General features: G+C 40.4%; 1 protein-coding gene across 1 annotated transcript in view; it reads right to left on the reverse strand.

The window, feature by feature from the left end:
* Positions 1-16,348, reverse strand: part of nbeal2 (neurobeachin-like 2) — a 56,230-nt gene that overhangs the window by 23,116 nt on the left and 16,766 nt on the right. Inside the window, 20 exon segments of the mRNA XM_056763001.1 lie at positions 1,322-1,468; positions 2,584-2,740; positions 4,924-5,099; positions 5,234-5,929; positions 6,124-6,212; positions 6,298-6,457; positions 6,758-6,916; positions 7,158-7,308; positions 8,443-8,545; positions 8,642-8,801; positions 9,573-9,706; positions 10,946-11,117; positions 11,627-11,719; positions 12,052-12,134; positions 12,255-12,600; positions 12,681-12,800; positions 13,244-13,376; positions 13,827-14,458; positions 14,627-14,725; positions 16,058-16,141. Of these exon segments, the coding sequence (XP_056618979.1) occupies positions 1,322-1,468; positions 2,584-2,740; positions 4,924-5,099; positions 5,234-5,929; positions 6,124-6,212; positions 6,298-6,457; positions 6,758-6,916; positions 7,158-7,308; positions 8,443-8,545; positions 8,642-8,801; positions 9,573-9,706; positions 10,946-11,117; positions 11,627-11,719; positions 12,052-12,134; positions 12,255-12,600; positions 12,681-12,800; positions 13,244-13,376; positions 13,827-14,458; positions 14,627-14,725; positions 16,058-16,141 (3,894 nt within the window).

Below are 16,348 nucleotides of genomic sequence, written 5' to 3' on the forward strand. Positions count from 1 at the left end.
GAAATATTAAATATTTGTATTGTTAAGGAGTCTTTGATCAACGTTATATGTGTTAAAGTATTTTGGCAATGTTCAGAATGATATACGATCTCACTACTACCCTGTGCAAAACACAGTTACTAAGCCAAAAGGATGGATCAAAAACCTGTTTTGTATGCCATAGGCTCACTTCTGCTGTGTCAGGTTCATTTATGGCGTAAGGGTGCTTTTATGGTAGTTTGTGTTTATGTTTTAGTTTATGATTCTGTAATATAATATTCATGTCGTCGCAAGCCGATAAGATCAGGTTTAAAACTTTACACTCCCCATGTGTCAAATGCAAATACAGTTGAACAATTCCACTGTCACGGAGAGGTCTTGCTTTAATAAAACTAATGCAAAACAGTTTCATTCCCACCCATGAGAAAGAAAATCATAAAAAGAAATGATCTCTCAATTATTTCCCTTGGACATCATTGTGATTTAAGGGAAACATTTGCTTAAGTTTCCTGCGTCTCAGATGTAGTAAAAGACTTCGAAATCTCACAATGTCTCCATTCGAATTTCAGAAGAGATGTTACAAAACTGAGCTCAGATTTGCCAAGTCTGCAATCAACTCAACATTGCTGAAGATTTCAACATGAACTCAAACATTCTCAGCAAATTTAGCCAAACAACCCAGGTTATTTTATTTCTACAATCTACAATTTTAGGAGAAAGACTAAGTTAAGACTCAAGTTGATTCTTACTGTACATAATAAAACACAACTGACAACACTATTAAATCTCCTGAGCTATGAAAGAGAAATCTCTTAGCAGTACAATTCTCCTCTGTGCAGAAAGAAATATGTATATGTAATATATGTCTCAAAAGGTTTGTGGCTTGTGCAAATATAAAAGTACTAGCAATATAAAAAATACTGGTAATTTACTTAATCATTTGTATTAAATGTCATAAATGCAGCACTTTGCACTGAGGAGTTCACGAGTCTGTCAGTCTGACAGGACATGATAACAACACCCACATCTGACCATATATGAACATTTGCCCTCAACTGTAAGAAATTAATGCTATTTATACTATTTAAAAAAATATTTGAAAGCTATCAGCTATATAAATAACAAACACAAAACCCAATAGCACTTTTATTAATTCATGACCATGCATAATGTACGTGTGTTTTCCACCCACCACCTGTAAAAAGAAATATTACTTCCTGCAACATCTTTATCATGATAATTATGTATTTTACCTCACATAATCAACAAATAAAAAGACATATATAAATACCAAAAAACAGAATCATTGATAAACTCAAGGTCTGTATGTTGGTTTATGTACCTGTGGGTTTTGTTGCTGTTGAATGTATCCGGTAATAATACGCAGGCCGATCAGGGACATCTCTTTCAGCTCTGCGGCCCCTGCCGATCCAGGGGTCGTGTGCCACGCCTGCAGCCTGTCCAACAGATTCACCACCCCCTCAAAGATCTGCCACAAACACAGATGCCCTCATTCACAAAACAACCAAACGCAGAATGTTTTCTAAAGCTTGACTTTACTTAAACAAGTATTTTATCTGTATTCCACATTTACATAGTACTGTCTGAAACACTTGTCGCATAATGAGCTCTGTTCAATTGTAGCTCCGGAGGTTGACGTCCCGCAATCTGAACTCCGCCATTTTGGCAGGTTATCAGCGGAGCCCTAGAGCGGATGTAGCATTGGTATGGACAGTGGTCTAACAATAATTTAAAACCAGGCTGTTTAGGCTTTACAGATTGTACTATTTTAACATGATGGACAGCTGCTGTGCGCCAGGCTGCCAGAACAGTTTGAGGAAAGCAAAGGGCAAATCATTTTATCATATTCATAAGGTTCCTTGATAGACGATTAAATGGTTAACTAAAATAAAACGTGCTAGCCAACACAAGTCACCGATGTCTCTCTTCCTACTGTCGTTATGTCGTCAGATCCTAAACAAGACACATAAGAGGAGCATTCACCTAGCTGTGCAGTCACAATGGGCTCCTAACACAACCCCATTGTGTCTGATTTACCACCCATGGTTTCAGTGGAAGGTCATTACGTTTTTTGGGAATGCTTAACCTGCAAGATCCGTGACAAAGCTTTGCTGGCTACCTACAAACAAGGCCAGCTAGGGTCGATTACGTTAGGGTTAGGGTTAGTGGTAACAACACAGTTGACATACCCTTCCAATGACCACAAAGCAGGTTAAAGCCGGCAGACTTCAAAGTTAAAAATCTATTACAAAATTCATGTCAAATTTTACCACTCCAGGCTTTTAAAGAGTCTCTGCAGTAGTATGATGAAAAGTTGATGAGGTACTTGTAGATATTAGGATCCTGCAGGTTAAAAGCACTCCGGTGGCATTATAGGGATCTGCTGCTTATCTATTAAGTTTTGCTAAGCACATGTCTATGTCTTTTGATTTATAGTGCGCAGTGAACTCTGTTGCCTTGAGAAAATCCTGCTGTCGCCATTCATTTCCTACTCGTTCTCGGCCTACAGTATGGCCAGTAAACAGAATAGGTCACGTGACTGCCGGAGCTCTATACTTTATACACTGCAATAGTAACTCCCACCTTTTCGCTCCATAGAGTTTGATTAGCAGTGCCCTCTGCGAACAGGAAGTCCTGGAGCAGTCTGAGGAGGCGGAGCGAAGAAGGCACATGTGGCAGGAACACACCCTGAGAGTCCCTCAGATCGGACAAAGACGACTCCAGCATCATCTCCAACAGACTACAACACACAAACACCGTCACAAAACAGAGAATACCATTGGGCTTCAACAAGTGTATCAGACAGACACACCCTAACAGCTCGACTTAAAACTTTGTGATGAAGCAATATTGAGGCCACACCAAAGAATAGCACCAGCATTGAAAAGCACCACAAAGAACCTCTGCCCTCCAGAGTTCTCCACCCTGCAAGTGACTGAAGCACAGGAATCCAGAAAAGTCTTAAATGAATCTCTAATGTAGTCTAAATGCGTCAGTATTTTTCTAATGAGGGGTCAATTGCAGCTTAAATAAGCTTTTTGTGTCATTCTTTTGCCATTATGTATGGCAAACAGGTACCACGTTACAGTACATTGTTTCTGGGGTGTTGTGAGTGTTTTTAGAGTGTTACAACATGGTTGCTGGAGTGTTGTTTGAGTGTTGCTTTGTGGTTGCTGGGGTGTTGTGAGTGTTTTTAGAGTGTTACAACATGGTTTCTGGGGTGTTGTGGGTGTTTTTAGAGTGTTACAACATGGTTGTTGGGGTGTTTTTTTTTATGTTGCTATTTGGTTGCATGGGTGTTGTGGGTGTTTTAGAGCGTCAGTATATGGTTGCTGGGGTGTTGAATATATTTTTTGGAGCATTGCTATATGGTTGCTGAGGTGTTGTGGGTCTTTTAAAGCATTACTATATATTTGCTGGGGTGTTGTGTATTTTTTTAAAGCGTTGCTATATGGTTGCTGAAGTGTTGCTTTTGTTCTTAGAGTGTTGCTATGTGGTTGCTGGGGTGTTGTGGGTGTTTTTAGAGTGTAACAACATGGTTACTGGGGTGTTGTGGGTGTTTTAGAGCATTACTATATGGTTAGTGGGGTTTTTTTTTGCGTTGCTATATGGTTGCTGAGGTGTTGTGAGTGTTACAACATGGTTGCTGGGGTGTTGTGGGTGTTACAACATGGTTGCTGGGGTTTTGTGGGTGTTTTTCGGGTGTTACAACATGGTTGCTGGGGTGTTGTGGTATGTTTTTAGAGTGTAACAACATGGTTGCTGGGGTGTTGTCTGTGTTTTTCGGGTGTTACAACATGGTTGCTGGGGTGTTGTGGTATGTTTTTAGAGTGTAACAACATGGTTGCTGGGGTGTTGTGGGTGTTTTTTATGAATGTTGCTATTTGCTTGCTGAAGTGTTGCTTGTGTTCTAAGAGTGTTGCTATGTGGTTGCTGGGGTGTTGTGTATTTTAGGAATGTTGTAATATTTTTTTAGAGTGTTACAACATGGTTGCTGAGGTGTTGTGATGTTTTTGTATAGTGTTACAACATGGTTGCTGGGGTGTTGTGGGTGTTTTTTAAGAATGTTGCTATTTGCTTCCTGGGGTGTTGTGTGTCTTTTACAGCATTACTATATATTTGCTGGGGTGTTGTGTATTTTTTAAAACATTGCTATATGGTTGCTGAGGTGTTACTTGTGTTGTTAGAGTGTAGCTTTGTGGTTGCTGGGGTGTCTTGACTGTTTTTAGAGTGTTACAACATGGTGGCTGGGGTGTTGTGGGTGTTTTTCGGGTGTTACAACATGGTTGCTGGGGTGTTGTGGGTGTTTTTCGGGTGTTACAACATGGTTGCTGGGGTGTTGTGGGTGTTTTTCGAGTGTTACAACATGGTTGCTGGGGTGTGGTGGGTGTTTTTAGAGTGTTACAACATGGTGGCTGGGGTGTGGTGGGTGTTTTTAGAGTGTTACAACATGGTTGCTGGGGTGTTGTGGGTGTTTTTCGGGTGTAACAACATGGTTGCTGGGGTGTTGTGGGTGTTTTTCGAGTGTTACAACATGGTTGCTGGGGTGTTGTGGGTGTTTTTCGGGTGTTACAACATGGTTGCTGGGGTGTTGTGGGTGTTTTTCGAGTGTTACAACATGGTTGCTGGGGTGTGGTGGGTGTTTTTAGAGTGTTACAACATGGTTGCTGGGGTGTTGTGGGTGTTTCTAGAGCCTTGGTATATGGTTGCTGGGGTGTTTTGGGTGTTTTTAGAATGTTGCTATATGGTTGCTGGGTGTTTTTAGAGCATTGCTATGTTGCTGCTGAGGTGTTGTGAGTGGTTTCTAGAACATTGTTATATGATTGCTTGTGTATTTATCATTTTTATTCAACAGCAGAATGTCATAATTTCAGAAGCTGTAAGATCTAAAGCACTACAGTCTTAAGCGCCTTAGCTTCTGACCTGCGTTTGATGTCATCAGGTGGCCGCACTAGTTGGCATGATGTTCCAAGCTTGGTGAGGACAGAGAAGACCTGACCCCTTTCTCTCCAAATCACATCCTCAGACCCTTCAGTGCCACTCCACAGCACAGAGAACACAATGTTTGTCAGCAGATTACACAACTCCTCCTCTGGAGTCTATCAGAAAGACATTGAGACCATTTTTAGGTTATCAAGTATCACTCATAATTTATATGAATAATAACTCGATATCTATCACTAACACTGTTAATGTTGATTATGCTTTCATGTTCGGGATGTTGAGTGTGTACCTGTGGGTTGGATGTGTTGGAGATGGTGTCTGTGGGAGGTTCAGTGCTGTAGTTTGTGTCGTCCAGAACATTTGACAGGCTGGAGCTCTTCCTTGGCCTCAATCCAAGAAAGGTCTTATTGTGCTCCAGAGGTGAAGGGGTCTCTGGCTGGCTACCCACAGGGGTCTGGGGTCCTTTTAGGCTGCTGATATTCAGCTCAAAGGGTGAGCTGAAAGGTGACTGCGGCTGATATACAGTCTCCTCCTCCTCCAGCAGGCAGGACGAAGGTGATAAGTCATTATTAGACAGTGAAGATGAACGACTGCCTTGCTCCGCAGAGTCAATCGACTTGAAGTGGAGGTCACCGTTCTTCAGCTGCCCAGTCGAAGTGGGCGACTGTGAATGGTCTGAGTAACTCTCAGTCTTGTCCCGAGCCGTTTCGTCACTTTCCTCCTCCTCCTCATCGTCACGGTGGGCGGAAAGTGAGATGTAGACGTTCTGACGCACGTCCTCGCTCGCACTGTTCTCTCGATGGAGGGGGGGTCTGGAATGAACATGGTCCAGCGAGATAGGGGGGCTGCTCATAGAATTCGACTGGCTACGAAGGCGCGACTCGTATGATTCTTTGACGTAGAGTTTGGTGAGGACATCTTGCCATCCTGGCTGACGTGCAAGCTGTTTCACATTCTCTTCATTAGAGTGGATTAAGTGGAAGAGCTACATGGAGGAAAGAGTTGTTGATTAACTGATATACCACACATATTCATGTAGCTCATGAGAATAAAATAATTCTATTTTTGGAAGTCTTCAGAGTTAAGAACGTTCAGAGTTCAGAGTTAAAAACAGTGATACTTTAAATGAGCTTTGTGAGACATCCCATTTAAATCTTATTAAGCAGGTTGGACACTTACCTTACGACAGATATCTAATCGAACACTAAGGTCAGCACGCTGAGACAAGTACGCCACAGCCAACAGGTCTCTGAAGTTAGGGGTGGGATCTGGACCAAAAACAAAACCAGATAGAACAATCAACATCTTAAATTTCACCTATAAATCGCTGGCACATTAAATTCATTGGTTTACCTGTGGCGAGCACCTGCTCATACAGACAGCGCACAGTTGTCATGGTGATGGGGACTTCTCCAAATGAACAGACCAAGCCAAGGTAACCGGAATCCTTGAGTTTCATGCGTTGTTTATTGCGGTCGGGTACACGGTCGCTTTTGAGGACTTTATACATGACCTGGAGGATGGATAGAGTGATGTCACAATGGAAAAAATTGGTCCAACTGTTAGCTTTTTAGTTGTCAATAACAACAAATGACTTTGAGTTTTGCTTGGGTGTCAGTATCAATTGGATTTGCAAAAATGTCCAAACACGCCTCCTTCCACCCTCATCGTTTACCCAAACCCATAACAATTGGTTCCGGCAAAACCTGTCATGTAAAACCCAACGGATCAGCGCTTGGCTGGTTAGACAATTTAAGTTACTGTCAAGAACATGTTGCATGGAGATTATAAATGTATAAGATATGAATCTCACCCTAAACACTCTCTCACGTGCTTCGTCGCCATAGTTGGATTTGAGTACTAGACAGTAGAGCTGCTCCACCCCTCGATCCAGAAAAACAGTCACTACCTGCTCGCGTGGAGGAGGAGAGCTCCTCAATACGGTGTGTAAAACATCCAGAACACTTATCGCCTAAACAGAGAGAGAGAACATCCTGTTAACATCTGTTATATCAAAGTATCTGAGGGAACAAAGGAGGATGTGCTTGTTCTTTAAAGACCCCTAGAAATGTCTTGACAGGTCCTTTTTAAAATAGACTTTAATTTGCACATCACAACATCACACAAACAAAAAGTCCCACGTTACTTAAAGAGCCAATGATGCTGTATCAGGCTAATCGGAGAGTATTTTAACATTCCAAAACAAATGTCACCTGTTGTTCATCCTGGGCTACAGCTGCATAGGCTAAAACACTGTGAAGCTCCTCAGCACTTGGAGATTTCAGAAGGTCCTTCAGCAGAGAGAAAAGAGAGGTCTGAACTGTCCTCTTCTCGTCAGACAGAGGACTGCCATCCTTCTCCGTACTGTGAAAACAACACATCACTCCTAAAAACACTTTCATCCCATTATATATATATTTTATATACTTTACTATGTTTAAAACCTTTGATCTGAAGGCATATGTCTGAAGGTTATATTTGTTCCAACAGATTAATAATTTACTTAGTACAAAATAACTTTTGTTTATGAATTACGTGCCATTCACTTTCACTCTTACATACCATCCAGAGCCTTGCGCTCAGTGATTGAACGCCGCCTGGTAATACCCTCATAAAAGGGTACTAAATCACTTTCCCGCTCACTCTCCTTCACTTCTAGAAACTAGTATCTTGGTATAAGCACTTATTGTATTATTGCATCCTGTTGACAAATCGCTTTATTGTTTCCTTATCTTCTCTGTAAGTCGCTTTGGATAAAGGCATCTGCTAAATACTGTACCTAAATCTAAATGTAATTACATTGGGTGTCAGCTTCTACATAATGAAGAAAAAGGAGCCAAAAAGAGCCCATAAAAGACTCCTTCAAAACAGCTCAAAATGTATATTAACCACTATGAGACCTCAAGAAGCTTCAAAATAAAATGACAAATTTAAGGCAAAGGATGATTACTTTGAAAATTTAGAATGGTTTCATTTATTTTGGGTTTAATCAAATGTGAGCCTGGACAACAAAACCAGTCTTAAGTAGCACAGGAACATTTTTAGTAATCGCCAAAAATTACAGGTTTTTCTTTTATGCCCAAAATCATTAGGATATTAAGTAAAGATTATGTTCCATGAAGATATTTTATACATTTCCAACCGTAAATGTAAAAAAACTTTCTTTTTGTGAGTGGATGGCCTGCTACAGTGCTTCTGATTAAGAACTTCAAAGGCGATTTTCTCAATATTTAGCTTTTTTTGCACCCTAAGATTCCATGTTTGTAAAAATGTGTTGTTCTGAAATATTGTCCTATTCTTACAAACCGCATATCAATATAAAGCTTTTTTCTTCAGCTTTCAGATGATGTAAAAATCTCAATTTCGAAAAATGTACCCTTAAGACTGGTTTTGTCGACCAGGGTCACAAATGTGAATGAGTGATCCTAAAGTGTTCAATAGTAGTATAGATAAAATGTAACATTTCATAAAAAAAACACATTTTAAATCCCAACGCACCTGTAGTGTGTTCGAATGGAGTCCAGGATATACTGAACCCCGTACTTCCTGCGAGTCTTCAGCTTGCCCTCATTGATGACAGTGGTTAGGTACTGCACATGACCTACAAACCATTGAACATCCGGTTTAGAGTTGCACTTCATGGAAAGATGTTAAATAAATAAAAAACTATGGCTTTTGATTTCTCATTTGCTGTTACCCAGACAGACAGCAAAGTGGCTATGGCTCCAGATTTTGAAGTCAAACAGCAGGTACTGATAGAGCTGTGACAGCAGGTGGTTGTTGCCCTCATTGGACACCTGCTTGAGCAGGAACTGAGTGGCCATCAATACGCTCATGTCCATCATTCTGCTGGGGACCTGTGAGGAGAAATAAATGAAAAAATATACCAAATAATCCAACAAACGATACTTTGCGTTTAAATTAAACATATTAAAGACTTTCAACATTGACAGCCCGGAGAAACGGCATGGTCAGATGACTGTTTTTTTACAGTTCTCGCACTGCGAGGAAAGACTTCAAAGGGCTTCAAAGGCCTCTTGAGTTAATATACATATCTCGAGAACATCAGATATCACTAAATTCTGTGGTTTCATGCAGATCTGATCTTACGCCGCATCAGAAATATATCTGTGAACTTCAGCTGCTGTGTAATGACACTCTGTATCCAAGCAGCCAATGGATATAATTCTCACTTAACTTATGTCTACGCTTCTTCTACACCCAGACAGTTAATAGATTAAAAAAATTGGTGACTTATTTTAAAAAAGTTTTAAAAACATATTTTCTATATAGATTAAATGCTGCTGACACGTTGTACTCAATTTTGAGGTTCCAAGGCCAGCGTGTGAACCGAATGTGTGAACTCTAGATTTGAATATGTTGACGTCAGGCACTCTAAAACCAATCTTTCAAGACGCCCAGATGCAGATAAAACCTTGAAGCATTGCATGATGTGAAACGTGTGGTTGTGTGTGTATTGTGCAATGATGTCGTGGGATTGTCAGCACAAGTGTTTCCTAACAGGATGCTCCACCTTCAAGTCACATACACCATACGTCAGAACTCCAGACGCCCTTTCTATTGACAACTGCATGTGCGCTTGCATGAGTATGTGTGTGGGTGTTCACCTTGCTGAGCATTGCTCCAATGATGGGCGGCCCGTGGCACTGGAGCAGACTCTCCTGATTGGCTGGGTGGTTGCGCAGCATGTTCTTAATCATCAGCAAAAATGCTGCCACGCTGTTCTTCTCTAACCTTCCCTCTGTAACACACACACAAGTTGCACATAAGCATAAGTGTAACACTGGGAAACAACTCAAGGGCTTTATTGAGAAATCAGTAATGCAAAATAAACACAAAAGAAAAGACTAAAGCAAACATACATTTACACTTACTCAGTCGGGCGCGCAGTACACAAACATATGCACACGACACAACTCTGTGAATCACTGCCTCAAAGCATATTCATACAGCATGTTCAGAAAATATCAATGGTGACTCATATTGTAATTATAGAGAAATGTACACCATGAATGTACTAAGAAGTCTGGATGATGCTGTTAATGTTTCATGCTGTAACGCTGGCGCAAAGTGACACAAAGTATAACTACTTTTGTTTAACACTGAAGACTGCGGTCAAAGATAACCGATATTAATAAAATGTGGCATTGCTATTGCAATGAATAGAGGGAAACGCGATGCTCAGTGTGTTCTAATAAAGAAGGTCCAGTGTCAATGATCAATTAATAAAGATGATTCTCTGGTGTGACTAAAATAGCTGCATGGAGGCATTGCAAACATGGCCACTGTCCTTAAAGGGATTTTTTCGCAGTTAATCTAACGTCCAGGTTTTATTTCACTCAAAAAATATAAATATATATGAACTTTATGGCCTTAAAGACGGCATGAAATCAAAATTGAAAAATCTTATATTTTTTTTGGAAAATTGTAGTGTTTGACATATTTGTACTTCATTTAAATCCATGTGCCCTCATAATCTATAATCAAAAACATTACCCTCAACCCCCCCCAAAACGATTGCTCTTCACTTCCGGTGATAAGGAATGGTGCGAGGGCGGAGCTCCAATGACTGACTATAAAGTTTCATGAGATAAATAAACAAAAATTGCAGGAGTTTTGGATTTTATTCTGTGTTTCGGCTATGCTTTTAATTGAAAGGGATGGTTCTCAAATGAAAATTCAAACCTGTATGAACACAAAAGAAGATATTTTTAAGAATGTTGGTAACCGAACAACAGTGCCACCCATTGACTTCTATTGTATAGACCCAAAACCAATGCAAGTCAATGTGTCCCGCCGTTGTTCGGTTGCCAACATTCTTCAAAATATCTTCTTTTGTGTTCTGCAGAAGAATAAAAGTCATACAGGTTTGATATGACTAGAGGATGAGTAAATTCAAACCAGCATCATTTACATTAGCACCAAAATTGCCATGGCTCTGACAAATATTATATAAATTCCGACCCAGTACAGTACTGACCGGATGTCTTCCCCAGTGGCAGCAGCATGCCAGCAGGACCCCTGGAGGACGTGAGCTCTGGCCCGATAAGATCTGAGATCTCCTGACCTACAGTCTCGCGCTGCTCCAGTAAACACACCTGCTCCAGTAGAGGCAACAGAGCCCTCATCCCACCCACTGAGCTCAGCACATCCTAAACACAAAACAAGATCATGAACACACACACATACTGTACACAGCCAGAACAATGCATAGCAGACTACAATACCAGTGTCTTTTACATTTGCTAACCAGGAAAAAATATACAAAGACAGAAGGAAACAATATGTTGTTCAAAATAGAAAGTCAACATAAAAATTCTGTTGCTTTCCTTGCTGACTACATGGAAAAACTAATTTAGTGAAAACATACTATCCCATAGTAAAAGGAATCACTGGATTTGTGTGGTTCCTTAATTAAACACATTAATCATAATGATGGACTGAGTTGTCATACAACACATTTCCCCATTCAATTGATTTGATCGACTAACTGTTCAGTATGCATAAAACTATTTCATAAATGTAAGGTTTGAAAAACAAGCTAAACAAATCTTTAACAGGCTTTGTTCCAGAGGCATGTGCAGAACACACCCATTTGCTTACACTGGTAAAATACCTAGGACTAAATAAATCATCTCAAAAGTTATTGATGAAGACACACCTTGACATCCCAGTTCACCACCCTGTGACCAGTCAGCCTGCCATCGTACAGATGGTTGGGTGACAGATCCAAGCAGATCTGATTTTTAAAGGCCTTCAAGACAAAAATGTGTACAACATACCCATATTATTTTATCTTGCTTGTTTTTGTTGTCACATGAAACGTTGAACCAACCTGACAACAGCTATTAGTTGGAAATGATATTTCCTCAATTTAAAACCATTTTATAACAGAGAAAACAAACATGAGGATATAATACTAATATAAAAACTTTGGTATCGTTTCGTGTATTTAAAGTTTGCCAACACTAGTATTTTTGTTTTGAACAATTTGTCCAGATTTCATTTTTCTATCAATATGAAAACATTAGAAACCTTCCCTTAAAAGGTTGCTACCTTTTTTGCAACAAAGTGATGGATGTTTACCTGAGGTGTATAATACAATACTAGTTTACTGTTGACCTCGGAAGGTTCTCCATCAGATTTAAATAGAGAAACATTATTCGGACCTGCAACACAGAATAAACAGACTGCATATTAGTATATGCATTCCTATCTATAACAAGACCCGTTTTGACTCTGAACATACAAATGAGCCCATGCTTTATACAGTATCAGCAGGTGTGTACCTGCAGTAAACAGTGCTCGTGCCTGTGCAGGCTGCAGAGCTTCATGGCAGACGAATGCCGTGGCCAGAAGACCACACAGTGATGAGGGAGACCCCCATGCAGTGTCCTGTAGCCCAGCAGGGATAGTGTGGACTGAATGGTCCTGTCCCCCCACCGTCCGCCCCCCTGTGGCCGCAGCAAAGGATGCTGGGAAGGACTGGGAACGGGAGAGGGCGGGTGGCCCGGTATGAGCGGCAAATGCCAGCTCAGAGGGCAAGTGTGTTGGGTTGGGAAGAGTAGGAGAGGTGGAGTTCATGGTGGTGGTGGTGCGGTGACCGGCTGACCCGATGAAGCAGGAGGTGAAAGGCTGAAAGGTTGAAGCAGATGACTGAAAAATTGTGTTTGTAATAAATTAAACTACAGTACTCATTGAATTTTCTGTCTTACCTCATTTAGAGAGGGAAAACGCAGAGGGGCTGTCTTACACTGGACTCCATCCACATAGACAGTGACCACGTTCTGTCCAAAGGGGCGACGGCCAGGAACGTGAACTATGGCTACTGAGTGCTAGAGAGAAGCGTAAGAATCATACATTACTCCAAAAATGATTAAAAAAATAATTCCTGCTCAAATGTTTATGAGTAAGTGCTACTATCTTAGAAGAAAATCAGTTTACGTTTTACTTCCGTCTTGGGGATGTTCCTATTTCATGGATAGAACTCAAAACTAAACTGAATGGCTAAATGCCAAATCTTCAAAGCGGTTTGTCAAGTTTTAAATACACATTGAATCTTCTATAAAATCCAAGAAACAATGGCATCATAATAAAATTCATTAATTTAAAATAACGTAAGAACTACAGATGCCTCTATTCAAAAGGTGACTGGCTCTTTTATCTGATAGGCGGCGCTTACTTTCCCTTTCTTGAACCTTTTGATTTCTCCTATTCATTTAGGAGGTCCGTCTCCTCCTCATAATGTCTCTGTTGTAATGTTTGTAAGATTACTAACCCAGGAGCAGTCATTGAGAGGGTTGTCTGGCAGAGAAACTGCCATGTACTCCTTTTTGGTACATACAGCCACCACCAAAATGCCTTCTGTTGTAAAAAAAGCCTCAAAGCCAGTTCCACTTGCAGTAAAGAAACTATGCAGAAAAACAATAGAGCATTGAAAGGTAAAAATACACACAAAACACAAGAACAGGGGACAAATAAAACCAGTTTCTTTAAGTAGTAAAGTAAATCACAGTATAATACTGCAAATTTTCAATATTGAAATATTAATAAGTTTCAGTTCACTCAAAAATGCAAATTCTGTCATCATTTACTAACCCTCATGTCATTTTAAACCCGTATGACTTTTTTCCTTCTGCAGAACAAGAAGATGTTTTGTAGAATGTTGTGAAAAACAATGTCAGTACCCATTGACTTGCATTGGTTTTGGGTCTATACAATAGATATAAATAGGTACCGGCATTGTTTGGTTACCAACATTCTTCAAAATATCTTCTTTTGTGTTCTGCAGAAGAAAGAAAGTCATACAGGTTTGAAATGACAAAAGGGTGAAAATATGACAGAAATACAGCCAAACTCACCTGTAGAGTTGTTTCCGACGGGGGCCTTTTGCCATGCGGACTGTATAATCCAGGTTTGTCAGGTGGGATTCGGAGTAGTGGTGCTGAGGTGGCGGAAAATCCGTGTTAAGGCACAACCAAGCGTGAAAAGCGAACGCATTCCCCTGCCAGCGTTGGATAGCTGGCACCATAATACCCGCCATAGGGGGCGTAAGGTCAAAATACTGCAAGGCGCTGCGACCGACTTCTCCGCGGCCGGCCATGGCAGACAGCACCCTCACCACCCGGCCACAGTACGGGTGTGGGGGCGAACCAGGCTCGGTCCGCAAGAGCCTCAGTAGACTCTTCAGCTCGCAGGGCCTCAGACAGAGTGAGCCCAGGTCCTGGAGCAGGCCTAGGAGGGCATCAGCGCACTGCCTGTCTAGACGCTCGGGGGATTCTGACAGCACCTCAAGCAGCGCACCCACCAGCCCCGCTTCCACGGCGACAGTGCGACAGGACAGAGTGCCTCGACACACGGCCGCCAGCCACTGCGACACCAGAAGCTGAAGGGAACGGGAACCTAGATCGGGCATCCACTGTAGCAGCAGAAGCAATGGCTTTTCATTGCTGATGCCAAGCTGAATGGCCTGGGAATGTTCCCCCTCCACAGCCTGAGTGACAGAACAAGGATAAAAGAAAGATAGAGAGCAAAAATATGATGATATAAAGTTTGGTTTTGGGTGTGGGGGGTGTTCCTCATAATACTGTGTTACTGTTTAGTTGCAAAGTAATCAGGTGATTCTCGGTGGAGGTCACACCGTCTTTTATAATTCACTCACCATGTTCATTATCTCCTGCAGGAGTCTCTTGGTCGGCTGACCTTGACTTTTCAACACATCGAACAGCTGTGAGTAGCCAATCCGCTCCTTAAAGACCTCCTGGGAGGAGAAACCACACAAACTACAATTACATTACAATTAAGGCTGAGTCACGCACAGAACACAATGCTGCTTTTGAACAAACCAGATAGATAAAGGAACAGTAGAAACCAGCAAACGTATTTTTTGTAAACTTGCAAAAATGTAAATCAAGACAAAAAAGAAAGCAGAGAGTCTAATATTGTGACATGACAATGCATGGCTTTGTAAAACCGCAAAACTGCATATGCATCACTGCTTATTTCCTTCGTAAGAAGGTCAGCCAATCATAACTAAGCACATTTGCATACAAAATAATTGGTTTGCACTTTGTAGTTTTACATATTAAATGCAGAATTATGTGATTTAATTCAAATGAATTTTGAAATTCTTTTGAAAGTGATCCCAATGATATTGTTTCTCTATGTCATTATTATTAAACATGTTGCATGAAATTTTGTTTTAAAACTTGTAGATTTATAAAACCCTTCATAACAATTTAATTAAAACCTTTATCGTTTTAATTTTTGAAGTAAACAAACCTTTGAACAGCATGTTTAATTTGAATCTTTAGGTAGAAAAGTGGAAGAAGAACATGATTACTAATACCTTGAAGATGATCAGTAATAAATACAGCCACAGGAAAAATTAAGTGACTATTTAAAAATGATAAAAAAATATGAATCTATTATTATAGGTATGTGATTAAGTAAATGTTCCTTTTTGTTTCATTCGGTTAACTACTCAAAATATTGCTCTCAACTTTCAAATAAAAATATTGTTTCTATTTGCATTTATGTGCAGAAAATGAAAACTGGAGAAAGAGGTCAAAATAACATAAATGATACTCTGTAAAATTTCAGACCTCAAATACTGCAAAGAAAAAAAGTTAATATTCACTTTTAAGCAATACAACAGTAATATTTCTTTATGTTTTTAGGAAAGTATAAAACATGTGATGCGATAAGCTTGATTTTTATCAGTTTTCATCTGTCTTGTCTGGACTGAAATGACAACAACACAACTTGAAATGATGATTAAATTAAAATTTTGAATGATCTCTTTATTTTTTCTGTGGCTGTATGTAGGATGTGGTCTCTTAAAACACATTCTGGAGTGAGACTTGACAAAAAGAACTTTGACTTAGTTACGAAATAAGGCAGGAAAACATGAGTGACCTGATTCTGCAACACCACATCAAATGTGCTGATACGATTAACCACACACGCATGTATGGGGCACATTTATCATTTGCAAGCACTTTGACTTATCACGCTGATAAGATCGGAGACGTCCTTGAGCAGAGCCACGAAAGACGTAAGCAGAGACACGCAGAAGTCACACATGTCATACCTTGGCAGAGGGCGAGTTGCTCATAATGGCGGTGAGAACACGGATGGCGTGTACTGTGATGCAATCCGAGCCCTTCTCCCACACCTACACACATAACGCACACTTCATTTAGGTCACAACCAAATATTCACATTTTCTCAAATATTATAGGTTTAGGTCACCCCGAAAATTTTATTGTCATAACTTTTATTAAAAGTCTTTAACAGACTTAGCTTGTCAAACATGGTCCATATGAACAAACAATGCATGAAAAAGAGTTTAACTTATTGCTCTCTCTAATTGTTTTTCACA

Source organism: Triplophysa dalaica, chromosome 12 (genome assembly GCF_015846415.1).
Source record: "Triplophysa dalaica isolate WHDGS20190420 chromosome 12, ASM1584641v1, whole genome shotgun sequence".
NCBI lineage: Eukaryota > Metazoa > Chordata > Actinopteri > Cypriniformes > Nemacheilidae > Triplophysa > Triplophysa dalaica.